Raw genomic sequence first — 26,638 nt, 5'->3', positions numbered from 1 at the left:
TTCTCTGCAGCTCAGGCAGGACAGCAGTAGAACATCTTACCGCAGGGAAGGCAACCTACGAGCTGCAGGTCAGAGATGAGGCTCTCTGCAACCACAGTACCTCAAAATTTAGCATTTCAGAGAACAACAATGTGCTATATAAGATGGCAATGGCATAGGTAGGGGTCCTGAGAAAGAAAAGGAAATATGTTTAGTTTAGTAGTATGCCCAGGAGTCAGAGAAATAGTATTCTCTGTTAGATCACCCATGTTGCTTTCCATATAGCACTTTGCCCAGCTGGTGACTGAGATACAATATGCAGGATGCATTAAGACTTTGGGAGGATGAGCAGGAAGACTGTACTACCGCAGCAGCCAAAGCACAGCCTTCATCCCCACATGTACAAGTAAGGAGATTTGAGAGCAGGCAGTATGCACTAGCCTTGAGTGCAACGTAGGTCACTACACCGTCATGGAGTTTGCGAGAGCGGTTGAAAGCCAGCATCTGGCTCTTGTGGCTGATCCAGCCAACCACAGACTAATGAATTTTTTCAGTTACACATGTATAATTACTTATTAAGCAATAATCTGGTCACATCTTAGTGCTGGTGCCTGTTCTTCACAACATTTAGCTAGAGGATTTAGAAGGAAAAAAAAAAAAAATCAGTAACAAGGTAAAATGCAACAAATACTAGGTCAAATTCTCCTGGTATTTGCTGTTTGAAAGCTGTGATGTCACACTGGCATAACTGCAGGGGCTTTTTGAAGCAGTAATTTGCAGAAGCCTAAGTAATGAAAGTTAGTATATTTCTTTTCCCCTCTCCTTTCATTGGAAAACTTCCATCTGATATAATCAAGCCAAACTCTGGGATTTGAGAACAGACCATATCAAAGCCAAGGCTGGTAGAACTTGAGCTGTAAATATGAGAATGAAGCAATGGGGATAAATAATTAAAAAGCACAGTAAAATTTATGAGCATTATCAGGACGGTTCTTCCACGTGCCCTTGTTTCTTTCTGCACAGAAAAATCTGGAAGGTGGTAAAAGCTGGAATAACCACAAATATGTAAGTGCAATTTAAAACAACAATGAAAAACAAGGAGGAAATGAAGCTTTTGAGTAGACAGTGAGAGCTGTTGTACCATTGCAATGCATGTCCTGTGATCCACACAAAGCCCAAACGATATCCATTTAGCACAGGAAAGGAAAGAAACACATGGAGTAGACATGCCAAAGATATGGGGCGATTTTCTCTTTTCTGTTCTGCAGTAGTCTGGCTGTTACTGCAGCCTGACAGTAAAAGCTCAGTCTCAGAGGCATGACCCTTCCAAGGTTTACACTTCAGGGGGAGTTTCCATTGCCAACCCCAGAGCCGCAGCCTTATTAGGAGTCAGCAGCCCTGTTCTTCCTCACCAGCCACTTCAAGTTTTCAGGTTCTCCCCTCCATGTTCCAAACCGTGTCTCTGAACACATCCCAGAGCAGCTCAACTCTGGGTTTATTTACAGAGTTTACTGGCATTGCTGCCATTCCAAGTGTTGCCCTGCAGATAAAGAGCCCGAGAAGAGCCCTGCCAGCGTTAGCAAGCCAGAGACCTGTGCTACATCTGTAGTACTGCTGTTACCAAACCTTCTCTCCCTAACAAAACTCATTTCACTTGCACTTGGTAAATACTCCAGTATTTACAATTTCTCATTTATTCTCTATAATCAGTGTTTGATAACTACCTATTCTCATTTATTCTCTATAATCAGTGTTTGATAACTACCTAAAAGAGCCTGAAAGAGACTGTGAAGACATTGGAGCTCGCTCTCTCCCGCCCACTGGAAATGACTCAGTTGTGTTGCCTCTGTATTGCTAAAACCAGCTACCCCGCTGCTGCTACAGCTGGTACAGCTCCAACAGTGCTATCAGGACAGGGAATCCTAGTGTAGAAAGGCTGTTGCTAAGGGCTTTGACACTGTGTCATAGAACTCTGCTCAGGGCAGGCCTAATCACTGTTGCGCTTTAAAAACGACTGATAGTTCTAGACTGGCTTATGCTTCACCTGGCACCATTGCCAGCACTGGTGGAGCTGGAAAAAAAGCCACAGCAAACCCAGAAAATTCTTAGGGCTGTTTTCCTTGTTGGGACAGCACCTGCTCAGGGCCAGCATTGTGCAAAATTTTTGCTGTAGGTGTTCTGCATTGAGGATTCCTTTCATTGTTGTTTCAATGAAATTTCCCTTGTCTACCTTTGGACTGAAAGCTTTTGTTGGAAGGATTTCACAGCTGCTTTCTACCCTCTTCATAAGGGTAGCAGGCTTCTGGGTGGGAGGAGAAATGGCAATAAATCAAGTGAAAGGCAAAGGAGATGAGATGCCAGGGCTCTTATATGTGCAAGTGAGTGCCCTTAGCTTTATCTACTCACTCTCTGGCCTCTATCAGAGATTCACATCGTTACCCAACTCAATGATTTCTGAGGGGGAATTCTTTCTTTGTCACCTTGACACAGGAAAATGGATGCAGGCAAACAGGCAGGGTGGGCACCTGTTCATCACCTCTACAAGCAAATTCAGATAAGCTTTGCTTAGAAATCCCTTCCCTCCAGTTCCAGTCCCCCAGGGCTGTCTGGCTGATGCTTTCTGAAAGCTTTGGCACTTAACATCACCTCAAACATGCTTACAAGGTCACATAACCATGTTGCTCAACCCTCTCCTTGCTCTGCCAGCTTCACATCCACTCCACAGTCCACTTCAACAGCATCCTGGCTGAGCATAAGACTTTTCACAAATTCACTACTGCTCTTCTCTCCCCTTTCTCATTTTCCCCTTCTCTATCTCTGTCCTCACTGAATGCCCCAGATACAACTGACTGTACCCTCACTACCCTTAGGAAGGCATTAGAAAGGTGCGGTTTTAAGTGTACACACTGAGCATGTGGAAAGTCTGATCTCAGGTGACTTGCCCACAGTAACACACCATGTCTCAGATTAGCACTTCAGACATGAGAGATCTTTCATCTTCTACCATTAGACTTTTTGCCTTCTTTACTCTTATAGCCTACCACCACTGGTGAGAGCCTTCTCTCTGCACCTCCAGATCAGGAGCAGCTTGCCCACCCCTCTTCTCACAGATAACCCATCAACTTCCAGAAGTTATCCCAAACTCTTCATTTCTTCCTAGATTGCAAAATATTTTGTAATCCTTCTAGCTCTGCTCTCATTTTTTTATTTGGATTTATTCCACTCTGTTCCTTCTGTGCTACTTAGAAAATGTTTAACATAACAGTACACACCAGTCTTGACTTATCCTTCTATAGGACTGTCATACTCAGCTACAAGGAATCATTGTTAACATTAACAATTCATTTAACTCTGAGAAACACTCAGATGCAACTAATGTATGAAATCAAGTCCTACCTCCCGTTTGGATGGGAGGGATAGTGGTTTCCCCAGCTATGTGGGAGATACATCTCATAGAGTGCTTCTAAGAGGCAATGCAATTGCACTGCAGTGAGGCACCCAAGGGTTAGCTTTAGTCTAGTTAGCACAAAGACCAACAGTGAGACAGATACGGCATCATGAATAATACTCCCAGACTGGATAATATGTCTTCAGAAGCTTGGGTAGCCTACACTGGAGGCCCTGCTGCAAGGCTTAACAGTTGTTAGCAGAATGAGTTAAATGAAAGCTAGGGCGGAAAGAATCTCCCACCCAACGAGCACAGAGTTGCCTGCAGTATAGACATACCCAAAGCCATCATGTGAGGTCAGCCATGAATTGCATCTGCCATAGCCACTGGGTGTGAAAACTCAAGAACTTGAGAACAGCAGCGGCTTGCCCTCATACCATCTTTCCAAATATAACCCGCTAGCTCACCAATGGGGAAGAAATAACAGACAAGCAAAGAAAGGCCTTCACTTGAAACCATTGCTTCTTTTTCAAACTGTTACCTCTACCTGAAATAGACATAAAACATAAGTTAGACCTAAAAGAGAAAAAGCAAACATCTCTTTCAAAATAACAGTCACAGTAAGTGGGCCCATTTATAAACCAGTTTCTCCCTTCTCATGACATATTAAGTTAAGCTCAGAAGTGGATTTCTCTTTATATAATGCTCATTGGCCAATTTTTTATGCCACAGATGTAGGTCTATCTGTCCTTAATCTTGCCATACCAGAGGCTACCAAGAGATGGCACCAGGGTTTCTGTATGCAACATGTTTGTCCAGCCATCTGGAACAACCTTGGTATACGGTATTCCTCTCTGCCTCATCAATTCTTCATCTATTTTCAAATCTCATCTGAAAGCTTCTCTTTCTCCCTTGCCTCTACCTCTTAATTTTTCAATTTCTCTCATCTGCTGCTATTAACGCTACAATGCCACTAAAGTATAATTCTGCAATGCAACTCTATTTACTCTGCAAAGCAGCACTAAGATACCATCAGTCTGAAATGAGATTTTATAACTTATTATTAATATTAGAACAGGTCATTCTTTCAGAGAAACCACACAGACTGTAAAAAGAACAGAGGAGAAGGAACTGCATAAAACTGGGATACCCTTGGCTCCAAGATCATTTATTCTATTACAATGGCTCATTGCATTAAATTTGAACACTTTGGTTTATTTACGTATCTCAATGATGTACCCATCTCTGCTCCATGTTATCTGAGATATTAGTCAAGTTGAAAAGACACTTGATATGAACAAAAATTTTAAAGACAACCCTTTTTCCCTTGTTGCTGGCATCATCTCATTCAGAACAGTATCTACCAGTTTTATTTAGCAGGAATTCTAGGCTAAATCCCATGTAGATCAAGGCCAGATGGGAAGCATGTCATTTAGTTGTGACATGCTCAAAAGAAGTATTTCAACCCCTCCTGTGAATTTTTTACAGGGATCAAATGAACCAAATAGCAATTTCAGAATAAGCAGACACTAAGCATTGATTAATTCTGACCACATTCCAATAGAATCATGTGTTACTTTCTAATTAAATATCCAAACTGCTCAACACAATTAATGGCAAGACACAGACTAGCAAGAGAAATTAAGGATGATTTGCTTTTGATCATCTATGAGGTACCATTGCCAAATAAACAAAGGCATAAAGCCGTATGTGGAGCATTCCTCAAAAAGAGCCAATCACAACAGCTACCATATCAGGTTGCAAAGGAACTAATCACCATGTTGGTGTGTTGCACTTCTCATTCTCAAAATATTGGCTGGCAATGGCCATGCAACATGTTCTTCTGCTCAAGCAGAGAACAGCTGAAAGTTTAGCACAATCCAGGAGATGGAATTGTAGCAAATGTAAATGGTGGTCTACCAGCAAGAACTTATCCAGAATTAAGGCTGAGGAAACCAACTGCCTGCACTGGGTCTAGGATGCATTTGCAATTGGATCTGTTCCATGTGTTGTCCATCATTCTTAACAGAAGAGATAATTCTAGTATTCAGGTCATGCCTGCTACACGTCTCCTCTCTTTTTGTCTAAAGCACATGTAGCCCACTGCCATTCTGATTTCTTCTGTTGCTGTTAAGGTCACAGATGATCACTTGTACAAGCATTTGTTGATGTGGCAGCTTGGTCACTTTTCAACACTATGGGCTCAACACTTGTATTTCATCCTGCGTCAAAAGCACCAGTTCCAAGATGACAAAACAGAATCTCAGTTGTGTGCAAATAGAACAGGTTTTATAGAAAAGCAGAGCAATATGTATATATTCATATATTCAAAGCCTGTTTTGAAGCTATATGCGGCCTCTTAACTTATATCTTCAACATTTCCAGGGCCTTCATATTCTCATTGGTCAATCTGACACAATGTCTGATTAAATATAGACCTGTCAGATTTGGGCTTTTAGCTTTAGATGTGCTCTCCTGATCACTTTGACATTCCTCTCTTCACTTGCATGAGCTCTGCTTTCAGTACTCCAGTAAAAAACTTCCTCTCAGCTTACATTGTGACAGAACTATGTGGTATAGGAATTGCTTCCTGACCATAGCAACAGTATCATCATTATTCTTGCATGTTTCAGATTCATGAGTCACTCCCCACTTCAAATCACCCCTGAGCACACATCACCAAAGAGACACATGGTGTTCTCATTTCCTCCTGGGTTTTGAGCCCTGACACTAGCTGGAGAGGACTGCATTTTCCAAACCTCTCTCAGCAACCATCTACCTGACCCAACCTTATATGCCTATCACACTACTTCCAAGTTGCCCACTCCAGACTAATTGTCCACGCAGCAGAGAGAAATAAACACTTCCAAGCCACCTCAAGTTTCTAGAGGCAAACATTTGATACAGGTGAGGAGAATTTGCTTCTTTTTTCCTTTAGTATGTGGGGAGTCAAGATATCCACCTCAGATGGAATAGAGGTACATGCAAAGATTTCCTCCCTTTAATGGAAAGGGAGATTATCAGCAAGGGTTTGAGGAGCTGGGACCATCCAATAAGCACCAAACATAAGAATGGTGATCAAATGTCAGAAGTGGGCAATGCTGGACATGAGCAAAGGCAGATAATTTCTGCATGTCACATTTTCTAGTGAATTAATTTGGCACCATTCCCAGACCTATTTTATTCACTTTCCACTTTTAATTAAGTAGTCAAACCTTACTGGAACAGCCCAGTGCAGAAAGCCAAGTTTTGTGAATATTCACATGAAGCGAGTTTTTAATTCTGATGAATACTCATTCTTGTTGCAATCTCTCATATGAGGTTTATGTGAACACTTACCATTAGCCAGCTCTACTCAGTGTGGTAAACAGTTGTACTCACAAAAAGCTTTGAGAAACAAAGACATTTTAAAAGACTTTCCAAATTGCTTTTAATAAAACTGCAGAAATAAGACTGCCCGCCAACCTTTTAACAACAGAAAAAGATAACGTAATGGAAGAAATGACTCAGACACGAGTCACACCATCATTAGCCATTTTCTAGAACACAGGTCTTCCTCATATGAAAGAGAGTCGTAAGTGCTGGTTTTTTATTTTCACTCACTTTGATAATCTACCTTCAGCTTGAGGAGTCCTAGAAGAGCCCTGTACAACACACATCCACAGACAACATACAGCCTCCAAAGCCATTGGCCTGATGTGCCAGCAGCCTGGGGAGCATATCTGATGCTTGACCACCTGGAGACAGTCATGCAGAAGAGACCTAGCTCCTCGTTGGCCAGAGAGCAAACATCTGCCACTGTCACATTCCACATCCAGCTGCCCACAACACATCCAAATATCCCTCAGAACAACTAAGTTGGGAAAATGATCAAGGGTATTGAAAGGGACACTGGAAAGCAGGAGAAGGGTAGAAGATATGGAACATATGGGGAATAAGTAAGGTAGAAGGTGAAAGGAGCAGGGACCCTCACATTGTGTGGGGAATCAGGGATGTTTCATTAGAGAAAGTGTTGATGGAGTGAAGATTCAAGCATCACACACACACACAATTGTATCAGATATCCCAGCTATTGACATAAACAGAACTGAGAAAAACAGAGCATCACCTGGCTTTATTTTAAATTGCCCCTATAAAAGGTATCAGAAAGCTTTCTCTGCAGCACAGCATCAGGGGAGATGAGTAAGACAGTCTAGAGTCTCCATCTCACTTGGATTTCACAGTGCTTAATTAAGAGCTCTCTAAACCTCAGCAAGTTTCATATTTTTTCACGTGGCTTTTACTTCAGATATGGGTAGCCCTGGAGAGATCCACACAGTTATGGCACCAGCAACCTGAAGACCTCAAATGCCTAACTAAGGCCAATAAAGTCCATGAGTCACAGTCTCAGGGGAATCAGAGCTACTTGGCATGAAGCCAGAGAAGGTCAATCGGAGCATGGGAGACTATTTCTAAATAACCCAGAGCTTTGCCACTGGGAAAAATAAATAGAACTATGTATCTTGTTTCCACATCTTAGCTGGCTAAATAAATAGCTCTCATAGTGCACTCTCCAGGGCAGATTCTTAAAGTGACCTTGGTCCTGCTGCTGCCCAGGACAGGAGAATGTGGGTGTATCCACAAGAGAAGTGGTGCATTTTCAATGCTGCATTCCTGGCAGCTGATCAAAGAACAAGGGTAATCTCAGCCCCCACAGCTGCCGGCTGTTCCTTCCCAGCAGGAAGGCAAATCATGGCAGCACATAGTTATGAAGTGGATAGAAGGTATCAAGAGCAAATACAAAGGGAGGATCAGAGGCTTGCGAGGAGGACATTGGAGTTTTCCTCCATAGGCAGGTTACAGGTTACTGTTCTCCTTAAGTTCCATACCAATAGCCAAAAAGAAGCAGATGTTTTTGTGACCAGCTAACTACACCAAAATAACCGGCTCCAGATTTCAGCATAGCCACAGCAACTTTAGGAACAGCTACACCAGTGTCAGATGACCAGGAGCACATGCTGAACTAGACAAAGCACATGACCCCTTTTTAGTCTTTCTCCCCATCTCAGGAAACCCATCCAAAAGCTTCCTCTCCCAATCACCCTACAAATTTTTAACTAGAGGAGCTCAAAAAATAGAAGGATGTTTTCACATGTACCCACCTCCATTTTCTGAGGGACTGTAAAGATGCCCGGGACTTTCAGACCATATCTATCCCAGGCATTTACTAATGCTGGGAAAGAAGATCTGTAACCCACCCTACAGTCTGGACTTCTCATCTCAGGACCTAAATTCTTGTCAACAACATCTCTTGAAGATGGTTTTCCCCAGTGAGAGCTATGTTTCTAAATAGACTGCAAGCAAGCACAACCCCTACTAATTAATAAGAAACTACCTTTAAATAGGTTGCAAGCATTTTTTTTAAAACAAAACAGGTTTGTGTCCTTCTTCTGATGTAAACCAGACTGTCTTCACTGAGCCATTGACCTTCTCAGCTGCTCCTAGTTATTAATGAAAAAGGCAGCTTTGAGCCCTAGGCAGGCCAGCTGAGTAGCTACCAGGCTTCAGCTGATTTATGGTTCTTGTTTGTTTAATGAAGTGTAGGTGGGAGTCAAACCACCTTTTTCTGTGAGCTAGGTCCCAGGAAGGATTTTATCCTCCATTTGCATGCTCACATAAATGTTTGAAGAAGAGCACAAATATTTTAGGGAAAAAAGGAAATGAGGAAACTGAACTAGCAATAAGGAAGCTCAGGTAGACAACAATTAATGTGTAAGATCCCTTTTTTTCAAAGGGAAAAGAAATCCAAGCTTTTTGGTAATAAATAAAATGGCTTATTAGCAATGAAACTGGAGTTTTATTGAGGGAAATTCTGAGTTTGCATTTTCTCGTGTGTGGGTCCCAAATGGAAAAAAAGGTCCACAGAAGAGTTCAAAATAATTATTGTACATCAGATAAAAGGAAGAAAAACCCAAATACTGCACATTGACAATCCGGAATCATTGAAATCAAAAGCAGTGTGTTTCTCTGAAGGCTATTTCTTTCCCTTTCTGCTTAGATGTGATTATTCTAGACCACTTTACAGCCTACATTACAACAACCCTCAGCAGCACTAGCTGCATCTCTAAATGAATCTCAGCAAAAAGCCAGGCTAGAAATGTGTGACAGATACCAAGTTTTCCACTTCCCTCAGAGGAAACAGTGAATGGAAAAAGCAGCTTTGCACAAAATTCATTTAAAAAGCCTTTATGCAGCCAGTCCCATTGCTTAACAGAGAACTGATATAGGCCCAAGTCCCATTACACACAGATCCTGACCTATGAGGCTATCACAGAAGTAGAACTAACACTAGTCTAATCACAGCCAACACTTCCATAGGAAGGAAACCAGGGAATTGAGTGGAATTTACTTAGTTAAACATAGGCATGGACCCATCAATCACTTTTGATTGCCTCAGAAGTCAAGACCAGCTCTGGGTCTAATTCATCCTGGGCACCCCTGTCATACATAAAGCAGTTCTCCAGGCTCCCTGAATCTTAAAGTTATAACATGAGGCCTGAGGGGAATCTTGGAGGGTGCTCAGATATCCTAGGAATAATATGCTAGCAATAATATTCTTTGAGATGGGCAGTATCCAAACCTCTGTGTAGGAAACATCCTGATATCATACTTTTGGACAGACCACGCAGAGGAATCACAGGTACTCTGGCTAAGAGACAACTGAAGCTGTGAAGCAGTTCCAGGTAGTTAGCACTATACTAGAAAGCCAAAAATGCAGGCTAAAGTGAGTTGGCTTCCATTAGCAAGGCAGCTGCAGGAAGTTGTGCGTCTGCTGAGCCCACTCAGTATCTTATTTAGCAAAGCAAACTGTTCAAATTCTTTTATAGCCCCAGACATGTAGGCAGAAGACTGAAAGAATGCTGCATTTAGCAAACAACAGTACCATGTGTTGACGTGCAAGTTCATCACTTGTGGCTAGTGGAAATCAATTCAAATTCCTTCTCATGCAATGTATTGAGTAACTGGCGATATTGGGAGAACTGGTATCAGTCTTTGATGGTAACAGCAGGATGGACATTATTTACTGTTGCCCTCATCCAGACTGACTGGCCCCCACTTCAACCACAGCTAAGCAAGTAGTGGTCAAACTGTTGTGCCATGTCTGTCCATCCACTTCTCACCTACGTGCAATGCTCAATCTAAAGCTACTCCCTCTGTAATCACCAGCCATGAACAGCACTCTTTTCAGGTCCAGGCAGAAGCCAAAACTGACTGAATGTTGCCATGTCCTTGCTGAGACGTACATGAACAAGTAGGACCTATGTGCTCCACAAGGCATTGCATGTCTAAGAAGGAGAACTGGCAGGTTCTGCATTGCTTAAGCAAATGCAATTGTGTGGGCAGAGCTCATAGCAGTAAAGTCTTCCTCCTGTTTGTAATGAGCAAGCCACAGAAATGTGTTATGTCCTTCTGTGGATGTTTTTCCACATTACAAAGTTTCCCTTGAAAGGCATCGGAGGAAGTGGTCAGAATGGACAACTTGGGGACTAATGTTCAGCATTAAGATGGAGACATAAAATGGACTTGCTGTCTTCAGAAAAAAACTATTTGAAATATTTGGGATGGGCTTAAAAACAGACCTAGATTAATACCAGTAAGAACTGTCATACTTCAGAAATATCACGATGACCTGGTCACAACTGTCTGCAAAAGGAGGATGAGGGAGCACTGTCATGATTTCACTGTACCTGCCCCCAGGCTGGTGGTGGCAGGAGGTTCTTGCTAAGGGGTAGGCAGGAGCGGTTTGTCTGCTGCCAGCACCTGCTTCTCAAAATCCAATCCTGACTGGGAAATGAAGGATGATATACCTTGCAATCAAACTGCCATCACTGTATAGGGTACACTACAAGTAAATGGCCACCAGCATGAATCATATGATGAATCATGGCATTAACGTGTCCTTCAGGGAACTATTTCTGCCTCTTAAAAAACCCTGCAGATTTAAAGTGAGTGGAAATTGTGCATCCATTTCTGATTTCTTTGCCTCTTCAAGTGGAACCAAAATTTTATTTCTTGCTGTCCTAGAAAGATGAGTTCCCTCGGGGCTACTGCCTACCTGACTGTCCTGACGTTTCTCTTGCTGTAGGGGGTGATGACTTTGAAAAGCAGCTCCATGGCTCCATTGATGCCAAGTGTAGTTCCTGTGGTAACTAAGCCAATAAAAGAGAAAAGCAATCAGATCTGAAGCAGGCGGTCTGCAACATTACGTTTAGAGGTGATGAGGGGAAGGGAGTAGCTGCCCCTGGGGCTATGAGCAGATTTCTCTGGGCTCCCAACTGGACTTCACAGGTCATTTTACAAACACAGAAACTGAAGCACAAAGCTGTCTGTGGACACAATCTGAGCCAAGATCAGATGCAAAAATAGCCCTGCAGTTCTTCCCCGAGTTCCCTAAAGCCCCTTTTCCTATAAATATTGTACTCTCCAGAGAACAAATCATGTTAAATAGGGTCATCTCCCAGCAAAACGACAGGGCTCAAATTCATTCCACATTTCCCACAGGCAGCTCCATGAGGACAGTTTATTTCATAAGAGCATGGAGGGCAGAGTTTTCTTTCTGGGCTATTATTCAGCAGTATGGAAGTGGGTCTTGGGGGGAGGCGTGCTTCTGAATGCAGCTTAATTTCAGCTAGGCCAATTTTACCTTTAATCCTTCACTTGCTAACACACTAGGAACTTTTGTAGATAGATTTTGCAATCAATTCCAAAAATGCCTGATGCATAAACTGGGTGTTTAGCCAGACCTCCCCACTATGAGACAGGTTCTCTGTGTAAAGAAGGGACAAGTACAGCCCTGAAATATTAAAGGCAAGTGAACAGGGTGAAAGGATCAGTAATCAACAGCAGCCAGAGGGAGACCTGGCTGCCTGCCCACTGCTGGGTTTTGGCTGTTTTGTAAATATCTCCCAGTGGTCATCAGAGAGCTGCCAGAGGGCCCATCATCTCCTGCAGTCCTACCGTGTCCCCGCCAAGTTGTCCTGTGATGGAAAGCTTTGCAAGGCTTGCCAGCTACTTTCACACTAGCTGGTAATTCATTAGAGACAGGGTGGTGGACAAGGCTGCTCGAACTCATCCTGCCCCAGAGCGGGACATGGACTGCCACACACAACTGGTAGCAGAGATTGTGAAGGGAGCAAACCAGAGCAAAGAACTGGTGCATGAGATTGTGACAAGGACTCATCTTTTCTGCTTTCATACCTAAGCACTCTCAGAGTTTTATATGCTTCTGGATTCTCTTAGTTCCACTCCATAAAAATAATTTTTAAGGTTGGGAGCATGTAGTCTCCTAGTTTGGTACCACATCCACACAGACCTTCACCTAACCTCCCCTGCATCTTCCCAGCTGGGCCACAGAGCCCACAAAGTCAGAGTTACTTATGGAAGGGGGAAACACACCTGGAGAGTGCTGGAGATACCTGAAGAGTAACAGATGCTCCAGCAAAGGAGCAGAAGTGGGTTTCTGGGGTCTGACATTAACAGAAAGGAGGCCAGGCTGCAGTGTGCATCCTAAAACCTCTGCAAAAACTGCAGCTGAATTGGGATGCAGGTGCACTGAAGCAGGGAGCAGGGAAGTGTGTAGATCATCTTTTTGGGTGGGAGGCAGCACAGGGTCACTACACAGCTGTGAAACCCAAATAAAGGCACGTTTCAGCTTCTGGCCTTGGCTGCATTTTCAGTCACACTCAGCCTTTCAAATACTGCTTATCACAGGGAGAGGGGTTGAATGTTGAGGCTTGGCTGCTTGCCTGAGAAAGCCCATTGCATGAAGCTAGCTCCTGTACAGAAAGAAGGGACCTGCAGGGCTGGGCGCCAGGAGTGCTAAATCTTAAGATGCATATAGCAGACTGCAGACGGGATGGCCGTCAAGAATTATCTGCTGGGTAAGGGATGTGGGGAAGGAGAGGAAAGGGTTAGAAAGGGAAATTTGTGCTGACAAACTCAGTGCTCTGTAGCAGGGAAAGCCTGTATGAATCTGTAATGATCCTGGGAAAGAATACTGGAAATCCCATTGCTTGAATCATTTAATATGAGGGCATTGCCAAGCAAGGAAAGCTGGGAGAATACATGGGGGAGGGGGATACTAGACAGAAGACTGGGATCTAATACGTACTTCCTGAGGGACCTTGAATGAATAACTGATTTATCTCTCCCTCTGTTTCTCCACACATATTTTCCTTCCTTGTGGAGCTGCTCTGAAGATCAATACAATCAACAACAGCGAGACATTTGGCTGTTATGGTAATGGGAACTACATAGAGACTTAAGGTACCTCAGTCTCAGAGCAAAGGAGTTGACTGTCTATATTCTAGAATAGGAGATCATTGCCATGAATATTTTTCACTACAGCACTTTTATTTTCATAGTCCACAGAAGATATACACTGTAAAGGCTGTATAGGCCCCTTGGGGAGCACCTCTTTCTATGGTCATCCTGGCTTTTGTGCTTGATTCTGTATATTAACGGTGCATGCAGACACCAACCTTAACCAGGAATGTTTCTTTGCACTGAAATGACTAAAAAAGAATTCTGGGGGTTGTCACACAGAGGAAAAGAGGAAAATCCAGGCACTCACCATTAGAAGCACAAACCCGCAGGACCCAGAGGCAGTGGGTGAGGTGCAGGTGGTGGCCCAGGTTTCTTCTTGCCAAGCTCAGTATTATATCAGTTGCTTCTGCCTTCTGCACTTTCAGCCCAAACTTCCTATCTGTAAAAAGCATAATAAGAATCAAAGTATTACAAAGATCAGGTCTCTGCAGCAGTGCTGATAAACACATTCGCACCAGAACTTATAACTCAAGATCTCATGACAAAGGCATTCAAATGTATCAATGATCAACATTATTCTCACTGAAAACAGGAAAACGTGGGATTTTCCTAGAGTCACCATATACAAACCGTAGAATCATAGACTGGTTTGGGTTGGGAGGGACCTTTAAAGGTCATCTAGTCCAACCCCCCCTGCAACGAGCAGGGACGTCTTCCACTAGATCAGGTTGCTCAGAGCCTCGTCCAACTTGACCTTGAATGTTTCCAGGGATGGGGCATCTACTACCTCTCTGGACAACCTGTTCAGTGCCTCACCACCCTCATCGTAAAAAATTTCTTCCTTATATCTAGTCTGAATCTACCCTCTTTTAGTTTAAAACCATTACTCCTTGTCCTATCACAAAAGGCTCTACTAAAAAGTCTGTCGCCATCTTTCTTATAAGCTCCCTGTAAGTACTTAAAGGCCACAATAAGGTCTCCCCAGAGCCTTCTCTTCTCCAGGCTAAACAACTTCAACTCTCTTAGCTTTTCCTCACAGGAGAGATGTTCCATCCCTCTGACCATTTTTGTGGCTAGCATCTGGACCTGCTGCAACAGGTCCATATTTTTCCTGTACTGAGGATCCCAGAGCTGAACACAGTACTCCAGGTGAGGTCTCACCAGAGCAGAGTAGAGGGGCAGAATCATCTCCCTCAACATGCTAGCCACACTTCTTTTTATGCAGCCCAGGGTATGGTTGGCTTTCTGGGCTGCAAGCACACATTGGCAGCTCATGTCCAGCTTTTCATCCACCAGCACCCCCAAGTCCTTCTCGGCAGGGCTGCTCTCAATCCCTTCATCCCCAAGACTGTATTGATACCAGGGGTTGTCCCAAGCCAAGTGCAGGACCTTGCACAACCTCATGAGGTTCACATGGACCCACTTCTTGAGCTTGTTCAGGTCCCTCTGAATGGCATCCCGTCCCTCAGGTGTGTCAACTGCACCACTCAGCTTGGTGTCATCTGCAAATTTGCTGAGGGTGCGCTTGATTCTGCTGTCTATGACATTGTTGAAGATATTAAACAGTACTGGTCCCAATATGGACCCCTGAGGGACGCCACTCATCACTGATCTCCTTCCAGACATTGAGCTGTTGACCACTACTCTCTGGATGTGACCATCCAACCAATTCCTTATCTACTGAATAGTCCATCCATCAAATCCATATCTCTCCAATGTAGAGAGAAGGATGTTGTCGGGGACCATGTCAAAAGCCTTACAGAAGTCCAGCTAGATGACATCCATAGCTCTTCACTTGTCCACTGATCACAGAAGGCCACTAGGTTGGTCAGGCAAGGCTTGCCCTTGGTGAAGCCATGCTGGCTGTCTCGAATCACCTCCCTGTCCTCCATGTGCCTTAATGTAGCTTCTAGGAGGATCTGTTCCATGATCTTCCCAGGCACAGAGGTGAGGCTGACAGGTCAGTAGTTCCCAGGGTCTTCCTTTCTATCCTTTTTAACAATGGGTGCAATGTTTTCCTTTTTCCAGTCACTGGGAACTTCACCTGACTGCCACGACTTTTCAAATATCATGGAGAGTGGCTTGGCAACTACATCAGCCAATTCCCTCAGGATTCTGGAATACATCTCGTCAGGTCCCATAGGTTTATGTATGTTCAGGTTCCTCAGGTGGTCTCGAACCTCATCTTCTCTTACAGTGGGAGGGACTTTGCTCCCCCAGTCCCTGCCTTGAGGTCCCTCCACTCGAGAGGTATGAGAAGAGAGGCTGCCAGTGAAGACTGAGGCAAAAAAGTTGTTGAGTACCTCAGCTTTCTCCTCATCCGTTGTTACCGGTTTGCCAGTTCACCAGGAGGGGTACACTTTCTTTGACATTCCTTTTCTGGCTGACATACTTAGAGAAACCCATCCTATTAATTTTTGAGTCCCTTGCCAAGCTCAGCTCCAGCTACGCCTTGGCCTTCCTGACCCCATCCCCACACAACCAGGCAATGTCCCTATACTCTTCTCAGGATACCTGTCCTTGCTTCCACTGCCTGTACATATCCTTCTTGCTCTTTAGTTTGACCAGAAGGTCTTGACTCAGCCATGCCAGTCTCTTGCCTTCCTTTCCTGATTTCTTACACATGGGGATCGAGAGCTCTTACGCTCTGTGGAAAGCGTCCTTAAAGAACTGCCAGCTCTGTTCTGCTCCCTTGACCCTGAGGGCACTTTCCCAGGGGTGCTACTGACTGACTCCTTGAACAGTTGGAATTTTGCTTTCCTAAAATTCAGGGCCTTGACTTTACTCAGGTCTATGCATGTGTACACCCTCCCTGCCTTGTTGCAGGATCTGTACCTGGCCAAACCGCAGACAAGCAGCACACCCCAAAAACGAACTCACAGCTGTCTATCAGGCACATCCCAGTGCTGATTATTGCTGGGGCTGCCCGTTAGTTCTGAGCCCCCCACCGAAGAAGTTCCCCACTGCTCAGCAGTACCTCGTTGGCCGACCCTGGCCAGGAGGCGAAGCAGGGGCAGGAGGGTGCTGTGGTCGGGCGGCTCGGTCCGGGCAGCGGCGGCGAAAGCCTGCAGCAGTGCCTCACTGCCCCCCTTGCTGATCACGTAGTGAATTCTCCGGCCGGTCCCTGGGGAGAAAAGGAGAGACTCTGCTCAGAGCATCCCTTCCCTGAGCCACAGCTATCACAAACCCTCACCCCACGTGGAGCACACAAAGCTCCCATGGCCTTCCAACAGCGTTTTATTGCTATAAACCCAAGGGCATTTGCAGAATTGACCGTGGATCTCAGGTGCCCCTGGCCTGGAGGCATGGCTAATGGCTGCATGGTGAAACTATGCGCTCTGCTGCTTTTTGCTCCGGCTGTCGTTATCTTTACAAACCCATGTCCTGCAGAAGTTTTTCATTGTGCATTGAAATGCAGCAGAGAGGAATAAGCAGAGACACCGACGGGTTTCAAAGGAGCAGAAGGCTCAGTGATCTTTTCTTACATACTGGAAATTAAATAAGCAAAGGACTAAAGCTGCAATGGACTTCTGCCAAATGAAAAGGAATCCTAGGGAAGCTTTGGAGACAGCTTTCAAACCAATCTAGGTCTCCAAAGAAACCACACGTTATCCTGTGAGCCCTACTGCGTCAACAAACACTGATTAATGGATGACTTCAGCAGCGACTTCAGGCTCCATGGTTGGAGGAAGCTGTATGTTCAGCTACTGGAGGAGAGACAGCACCTCCTATCCTCCATGTAGGCAATCCTTCCATCTAGCTGAGGAACAACACTGCAGGGCTTCGAAAGCGAGGCCCAGCTGGATGGGCAGTGTTTGCAGTGGGGCTCCGAGGAGTGGGGAACACAGGAGGCTCCAGCACTCACCGATGCAGCCCCTGCAGCCTAGCAGCTTGGGTGGGTTGAGAATTGCTTAGCAAATGACATTTTTGAGGTGGAGCAGGAGGGAAAAGAAACTTAATTATTTTTTCAGTTCTTTTGCCAATTCACTTACTTACTTTTTCACGTGGCTCTGGCATATGCAGCAACATGCCTTCCCTGCAACCTCAAGGTGGAGGTGCCTTTTGGGGAGATGCTGAACTCTCTCCATTCTCTCCCATGTGCTCTGGGAAGTCAGGCCGTGTCTCACGGCCCTCTCTCCAATGACACTGGTGAACATTTCCAGTGGTTGACTGCCAGGGATTATGAAATACTTTGAAACTCACAGGCATCTTTTAAACAAAAAAAAAATTTGAGACTTTCTCTGGGGCTTTTTTTTTTCTTTAACTTACTGAAAAATCTCAGTTTTCCAAACACAGGAGTAAGGACTGTTGATCTATAGACACAATTCATGTTTTGTTCACCTTGCAAACAGCTGGCCAAGTTTATGCAGGTATGAATTCCCTGACCTATTTGAGGACCCCCTTTCTGCCCCTAGCCCGCAGGCATTGCCCCAGAGCTTTGCTTCCTTACCCAGAGAGAGCAAGTCAGTGAGGACACTGAGAATATTCAGGATGACATCTTTGTCACGAGAGGTCTGAAATGGAAACACAACAAACATAAGGATCAGTTCAGAACAGTGAACTTTGTGCTACATAGGGCTGCAGTGCATCAGGCGGTGCAGAGGCACTGAGAGCTTTGTTTGGATACTGTGTACTTTTTGTGCCATCTAGCCAGTGAATATGTGGAATCATATTGATAACACATTTTTAAAGCCTTTGACAGACATACTGATCATACTACACAATATTTAATACACAGTAGCATTTCTGCAGAATTTACATCTAAATTCTAAATTACATCTCTCTTTTTTGGTTTGGTCTGGCTACCTCAAAGTTAAGGAAATTCTGTATCACACAGAAATGTTAAATGTGGGATGATTTTCCATGACAGCATCCCTTATTACTGGCAGTTGAGGAGGAATATCTTTAAATTATATCAATCTCATTTACAATAAAATTCCCCTGTCTTTGCAGCTTTGCAGCTGCAACCACACGGAAGCCAGGAATTTGGGGAGTAGAAAGATGCCCTAAACTTGTTTTTAATCAAGACCAAGTAAGCACCGTACCTGACATCACACATTCAGCTTTAGATTCGCTTTAAATTTTGCACTAGAAGAAATAAGCTATACTGTACTTGAGGAGAAGGAAACACATGATATCTACAATCCATCTGTGCGATACACTAGACCCCTTCTTTAATCCTCCTCCAACCAGATTTCACTGCTGAGACTGAAGAATTAATGAGCAGGCTGTATTGCTCTATGAGGGATTTTGCTTAAGTTCTAGATCTTTTAATTTTTGTACAGATACAATACAACACAATACAGATTTCCACTATAACAGAAAACTTGCATTTGTGTAGCCTTGATCCTGAAGAACCTCAGGATCAAATAAACTATAATGGAATCACTTTATCTCCCGTTAAATTATTGCGGTAGGATGATATATTACAAATATACGGCTCCTATGTTTCTGAATGTTGAAGTGCTTCAGAAACTTAACCTACTAGTATGTATTCTTGGATCATTTCACCAGCCAAATTGACTCAACCATTTTCTGACATATTTAACGTTATGCAACTGAATATTAAGACAAGAAATTGAGAAGTAACACCTAGCAAAAATAAACTCTAGAAAGAATATTGGGGAAATCTAATTCAGATCTGTAATAATGACTATTAATACAAATGGACTTTTTTTTCCAATGGATCCCTGCTAAAGTCACAGCACAAGCTGACATGGTGCTGAGGATTGTGTAGCTAATTAGGGAACTGAGTATCGTACCTCCTCCTCCTTTGTTACAGTTGGGGAGGGTATGCATTGAGTGAGACATGGGAATGAAGGAGGAAAACGGTCAGTCTTCATAGTCAGAGCAGGTAACCGTCAGCTGGGAGAATCAGGTTTCCACTTCTGTCACAGAACTCCCATAGGATGCTTGGCAGCTCCCTTCAACCAAACCTCCTGCTGTATTGGCAAATTATATGTGCCATCTCCTGCATGCAATATCTACATCAGTGCTGATGTTTCCTAACTTCTGTATCCTTAACTTTATGTATTCTTAGATTTCTTTTTTTATCATAATTATTAACAAAAACAAACTCCAAATCTCTGAAAACCAGAATTCCCATCATGCTGGTTTTGGTCAATTACCAGTGCTACCAAACTTTAACTGCTCAATACACATTTCATGCTGGCATAAGTGAGCAACAGGGACAAAAGTATCAGCAGAGGAGTGAGACAAAATGTGGTCACGGAAGGGGAAGGAAGAAAGAGGAGTTGGGTGAGGATTAGAGATTGGAGCAAACAGGCAGAGAATCTCTTCTGAAACAGGGGAATCTGGGAAGGAGGGTCTGTGAGCACTGCTGCCTTTCTGAAGACTCACCTTACTTCTGTTGTTAGCTAAAATCCACAGGAAAAGTGCATGTCTCATGCCCATCTCAGAGCTGGCCCATGCCCAGAGCGAGAGCCTGCTGTTTCTAGTCGTTACTACATTAACTCAACAAGCAGAGATCTCTGCACTGAACATAAAAGTTCAGCCCTTTAATGAGCCGTGTTGAAATCAAAAGGCTCAGTATGATAGGATTACTGCTTCTTTCAGAGCCAAGACAAAGAGAATATGTGGCTTTAATGAAATCCAGTAACTCTTGGTTCACCAAGTATTGCCACCCTCACCTTAGAGAAGGGGTCCAAATTCGTGTTACAGGCTTAAGGGACCACACAGAGAGGAAAGTCTGCAGCAGGGTCAGAGCAGTTACTTCTAGGTAACAGGTAGAGTTTTAGTCATATGTTAATATTGCTAATTCATGTCTTTGTTCATTAGTCCACAGTCCTGAGGTGTCTCAAGTCTCCCAGAGCAAACAAAGAGCAATCAGAGCTCTCTTCCTAAGAGTTTCTTGGCATTTTTCAGCATAGGCACTTAATAGTCAGGGGCAGGCTGTCAGGAGTGATGAGTGTCCACCAAATTTACTGACTCCAGGAAGAGTTACTGTTCTCAGCACCTTTTTAAATATCAGGGTTGCCTAAATCAGACTGTCTTCTGATTTTGTCTTGCTGCCTCTCAGTATCCCTTTCCTCTGTAGGTGGATGGATTACACACTAAGGTTTCAGTAATGAAGTCTTCATTGATTTATGCTCCTATTACACTGGGTTGTTTATTTTAACTGATTGGATTGTGGGTTTCCTAAGCCATTAACACAAATAGTGATGACATAAGATATCCTCTGACTTTCCATGTGCTTTATTCAGGGACTCAGGCAAACAAAGAACTTGAAGGGTCATGGATGACCAACCTTTAAAATGTGCAAATTAAAGCTGGGTGATATTGCCAAATATTTTACCTGAGTATTTACTCTTGATGTTTTAACACTAAAACTCTGACTGTGCTGGTGCCCCATTGTTCCCCTTCCTCCAGCACACTAGGTGAGGGAATTGGATGACTTGTGTGTTTGCTGAAACAGTGGATAAAAACCTAGTACCATTACAAATTCTAACATATTTCCCACTAACTTTAGCGGCACCATTGAATAATACAGAATACTGCAGAAGAACACAGGTCCAATTTATAATAGCAAGACAACACAGAAAAAACAACCATAAAGTTGCTATTGTCTTGCAAGATGGCAACTTGCCTGTTGAAATAAACAGCTCAGATTTTGACTAGTTAGCTTGAGATTTTCAAAATCATCAAAGATACTTGGATATTGAAATCTATTAGAATCAATAGTTTAAATTAATACTTATACCAAACTGTTTGTGGATGAATTGCCAACAAATTCATTCACAAAAATTATTCAGTAAATCTTTTTGAACAGTAAGTACAAATGAGAAAATCACAACTTGTGCCTGATCTAAAAAAGATGAATAGGGTAATTTCTTTGATGCAAATTACTTACCCAGCTCTGGTTAAAATAAACACATTAGTTATTTTTATTGAAAGATATGTTTGATGGTTCAAGAACAAACCATAAGCAAAGAGAGGAGAGAAGTAAAATTCCTCTTGCTAAATATTTTGCATTCCTGCCAGCACATACGAATGTTAGATACAACATCTATACGCGCATAGACTAATGAAGACACATTCATGGTATACGGGTGGAATGAGAGCAGTGAAAAGTTCCTAGAGGCTCAAGTTAGATTACAAAATCAACAACCTCCTGCAGGATTTCCCTAAAAGGATTTAAAGTTAGAGCCAAATTGTTACCTATTAACAACAGCCTGTAGCTGCCTTTCACGGCTTGCAGCTGGACAAAGGCTAAAGTAGCAAAAAACGTCACTTAAAATGGTAAGCATGGCTGTACTTTTTGGCTGGAGCCCCCCATCTTAGCCTCACTTCAGCAAAGCCTGCTGTCTTTCTCACCCAACCGGGAGGATCACAGGACTGAGTTCAGATGCATTTAATCAGCTCCCGGCTGATAGTTCCTCTCTGAGCTCTTTCTGGGAATTAATCCCTGAAACACCGGGGCTTTGGTTAGCTTGGCTGAAGCTCCTCATAGATAAACAGCAGGAGGATGGAGAAAGCCAGGAATAAAAAAATACCCCAGCGCATAGTCATTGATACATTACAAGCAGCAAGTGATTAGTTAGTGACATTGGGTTTGGAGGACAGCAGCTTGATCCCAAGATCCTTTTGACAGGCAGGCAGCTCAGGTTATTTTGCTGACCCATGATTAAGCAGGGAAGGAGCTCCTGTGTCCTTGTCCTGCTCCTGGGAACATGCCAAGACAAGCTGTTATTTACTCAAGACAAGATTATAAAATTGCAACTAAGCCACAGTAACAGGTAATCTAATTTCATCAGGGACGTCTCCTGGGATGTTTTCCACAAGATTTGAAGACCCAACAGAGGTGGGATTTTTCCTGTCCCACCTGAAGGACAGCAGCTATCGGTCCAGTTCCCCTTTTAGCTCTGGCTTAAAACCAAGACTTCCCATAAACTCAGTCTTTTGTGTAGCTCTTGGGCTTTCATGTCTTTTGCCCAAAGGCAAGTATTTCTCCAAATGAGACATGCAGGCTACGGAGAGTCTTTGCTGTGAGTCTAAGCATTAATGCTGAAAAAAGGAGTATGCCCAGAAAGAAATCAAACAGCATTAATTTGTGCAGTGTGATATTTACTAATAAATATTGTATTTGGGGAAAGAAATACAAAGCAGTTTTTCCACTCACAAAAATAATAAATGCAAAATTAAAGAAGTCACTCCTGCAAGACAATGCATAACATGATTTCTACCAATACTCCTATTAAATTAATAGTCTCACAAAGCTGTGTGACAGCTTAGGAAAAAAAAAACAAACAAAACAGCCTGTTTTTAAAGAAAAGCTATTGCTGTATTGGCCTTACAAACTTCCAGATCTGTTTTTTTTAGAGAGATCAAGGAATAGGATGTCCAGTTCCAGGGTTGGTTGGCTGGTTGGTTAGTTTGTTTGTTTGTTTTTAAATAGCCTGTTTCTAAATAGGGAAGCAGGATTTGATGTGTTCAAAATACATCCTTCTTTCTTCTCTTACCCTTAATAAATTTGCTCTCACAAATAGCAGCAGTCAGAAGCCTAACTGTCTGTGTAATGAGACTTGCATCTGCAAGTTAAGATTTCTTACTCTCTACGCTCGAAGCCTATTGAAGAGAAATCCTGGTGCAAAATTAATAGCAGCTAAAATCAACACTAGGTAAGGGGCCAAGCAGCATTAGTCCTCACTCTCTCCTGAGACCTCTAGAAACTATAGGGCTGCTAATAACTGTATTAACACTTAAAGCAGAGACTCCCTTCCCGACGTTCTGCCGTCAGCGAGGTAGAGGTGCGTACCAGACCCAACTGCTGGGCACAGCCACTCACCACTGGCATTATGGATTTGCCAGTTGGATATCTTCTTCCCACAGCTGACTATCCAGCCTTACAATAACTGTGAAGCCAGGTTTGGTGCCTTACGTTCTGTGCCTTGTCAGAGTAAATTGCTTTTTCTAATTTAAGTGGAGCTAAAAACTCACATTTAAATAAGAGACCAAAATACCCTGGAGAGTTTCTTGTCTGTGTGCTCCCATCCTCATCCTCAATATTCAGCCAGCTAAATGTGATTTCTTGTTGTTGGAAGGTTATTATCTACAGTATTGGATACATGGAGGTTTAGAAAAAAATAAAATCATTATTTCTGAGGGGAAAAAAAGGGTTCAGGGATCTCTGAAATATCACTAGGCAACCTCAGAATAAGGGAATATTCAAATTAAAGTGATTACAGCCTGAATTTTGTTATTACTGAAGCACTTTGTTAAAATACTACCATCATCCAGCTTTAGAAGGATCCCAAGAAGTTACAGTCCTGTTGCCCTTGCTCCCAAAACACCCATCCAAACGTCCTCAGCACCACCACAGACGTTGTCATCCTCTGTGGTAAACAGTAAGTGCATTTCTTTGGCCTAATCTGGATTTCCTCTGCTGAGCAGTCAGATAGGCCTGAGCAAGCCAGGAAACTCAAAGGACACATGGAAGGGAAAGGGGCTATTTAAAGACTCAGAGAGAAGGACCTTGCTGTTCGGGCAGTGTCCTAAGTGACCTCTTTAATCCAGCAAGAAAGGCGTTCGCAGCTGCATGGGATCACGTAGCCCTCAAACTGTACGCAGGGCAGCCAAAGGGCCTCCCAGAACAAGACGCATGGTCCAACAAGTTCTTGCTCCTGTTCCCAAGCCTTAGAGATGAGTCCCTCTCGCTGGCTCCTGCCCGCCCCTGTGAGGCATGGCTAGCACCCCATTTACCCAAGCACCAGCCGTTTTCATGCTGGCTGATGCTTAACACCAAGCCAAGCTCTATGCATCAGCAGTTGTGGATTTTATACCAGGGAATATAGCAAATACTCACAAAAAATGTCCCTCTTTCTGGCCTGCTGCAGTCAGGTGGGTGGTTTTTTTCACGGCCTGCAGTGACCTGAAGGTATGTTTTTTCTCATCCTTATTTGCACTTGGGGGTAATAACCTGCAATATTTTATTTGATAACACACCAGGTCACTGCTGGGTGTAATGATTACATACCCTTCACAATGGATGGCAGCTCGTCCAGGTGACTGGGCAGAAGTAGGGCCCCAAAGCCAGCTTCTAACCTGCTATTGTACAGGACTTTACTCCTCTTCATTGAGTTTCAGGGCTTCTTCTCAAAGGATATATGCTACACTCTATGGGACTGAACGGCTTCAAGGCAGAGATGGGCAAATTCCAAACTTATATCTGAATGTCTTCAAAACACTGAAGGTGTTGAGATGTAACAGCTTGGCCTGAGCTGATCTCTAGCCAAAATAACTCGGTGAATAACATGGTGGAAATCATCTGTGCCAAGGAATCTGACTATATTTAATGCAGTAAATTGCACTAACATAACACCTTTCATCACAGGATCACAGATTTCTTCACAAATATTAATTAACACTTGCCCCACTGCATCCCTCATCAAGAAGATAAGATTCATTGTCCCTTATTTTCCTGGTGAGAAATATCACTCTGTGGTGGCAAATTCACTTGGTCAATACCTAAGAGGATTGGTCGCAGAGCCCAGATAGCTATTCCAATAAAATGAAGCAGAAACACTGTCTACACAGAAGTATTATAGCTCTCAATCACACACTCTACTTCTGTTTATTTGTGGGGGTTCAAAGATTTCCTTCCCTGAGATCAGTCTTCTTTTCCTAACTTCCCAGGAGTAAGTGCAGCAGAAAAGACCTATCCCCTGCAAGGAATCCTAATGCCAGACTGGGAGAAGAAAGGGCTACTCACCACCAGTGGGTCCTAGCCCTATTTACAAAGCAATTCATCCTTGTGCCCAAAGACAAGGGAAATGCTACATTTAATTAATCCATACAGGAATTAAGAAGCACATAGACCATGACCTGACCCTTTTCCAAAGCATGCTTTACCTGCTGTGTCAGAAAGACTCCAAGGTGTTTTGCCTAACCTCAGAGCAAGGTTGTTCATCATGTCTGTGCCACACCATTAGTGTCACACTAATAAAATATATTCACATCCAGATATCTGCAGGAATTATGCTCTGAGAGACTGCAATATCTTGGATACTGTTGGCAAAGTAAATAGCTTTTTTCTTTTTCTTTCTTTCTTTCTTTTTTCTTTCCTTCTTTTTTCTTTCCTTCTTCTTTCTGTCTTCCTTTCTTTCCCTTTCTTTCTTTCTTTTTTCATGCCAAAGTTCTCTCTATGTTCTCAAAGAAAAGATTTTCCTTGTGCAGAAGTTCCTCCTGATACAAAGTTCCTTTGTGTCACTTGCTCCTCTCACTAATGCATCGCTAATAGAGCAATTACTTTATTATGCAGAACCAGTGGTAAAACACATTATTATATAACCTTAAAATGCTTCTGTCAAATTGGAAGTGTTAAAAGAATGAGGAAACTTCGAGATAGATCAAAACACGTGATGTTCTGCAAAAGGCTTTTAGACTTTCCTTTGAATATTTCTAATGTTCTTTCTGTAATTTCTACTGCAGATAAATTCTCTCAGGTTTCATCTCTTATTTCACAATAAGTTACCTATGACACCTAAAGATTTTGACTCGATTTAATGTTATAAGGTTCACTTTTTTCCTCTTTTTAATCTATTTTTATTTTAATGCCAAAATTATCCTAGCATATGTCTTTCACACTCTCTTAACAATTTTCTATAAGGCATTAACCATTCTTGCACAATGATCTCTATATGCATGTTAGCATCTACTGTTTATTGCTGTTTCTTGGATTTATTCCTATATTTTATATTACTTTAGCTGTTACTGAACTATTTTAAAATATTAATGTTTCATTCAAATGCCACTCTGTTCCAGCTACTTAACACAACTTCCACCCAAACTTAATAGGGAGGGATCGGTGTTTTCTGTTCAGCTGTAGTTTTCTTTTCCACTAGTGATGACAGAAGAGCAGTACGAAACTTGCTACTATCTTTCTTTGTAAGATTTTATGGGTGTCAGTCCAGAGAACACTCTGTCTTTCAAAGGAGAAGCACATTTGGG

The 26,638-nt window shown here is 43.0% G+C and overlaps 1 protein-coding gene across 1 annotated transcript in view; it reads right to left on the bottom strand.

The window, feature by feature from the left end:
• AGBL1 (AGBL carboxypeptidase 1) overlaps window positions 1-26,638 on the bottom strand; it is a 298,158-nt gene that overhangs the window by 259,680 nt on the left and 11,840 nt on the right. The window contains exons 2-5 of the mRNA XM_052808912.1: window positions 18,123-18,186; window positions 16,650-16,796; window positions 13,980-14,111; window positions 11,463-11,556 (exon numbers count right to left, since the gene is read on the bottom strand). Of these exons, the coding sequence (XP_052664872.1) occupies window positions 11,463-11,556; window positions 13,980-14,111; window positions 16,650-16,796; window positions 18,123-18,186 (437 nt within the window). The remainder of the gene's footprint in view (window positions 1-11,462; window positions 11,557-13,979; window positions 14,112-16,649; window positions 16,797-18,122; window positions 18,187-26,638) is intronic.

The sequence above is a fragment of the Harpia harpyja genome, chromosome 14 (genome assembly GCF_026419915.1).
Source record: "Harpia harpyja isolate bHarHar1 chromosome 14, bHarHar1 primary haplotype, whole genome shotgun sequence".
NCBI classification, from domain to species: Eukaryota; Metazoa; Chordata; class Aves; order Accipitriformes; family Accipitridae; genus Harpia; species Harpia harpyja.
The sequence above is the reverse complement of the archived record's forward strand: the minus strand, read 5'-3'. Positions and strand labels throughout refer to the sequence as shown.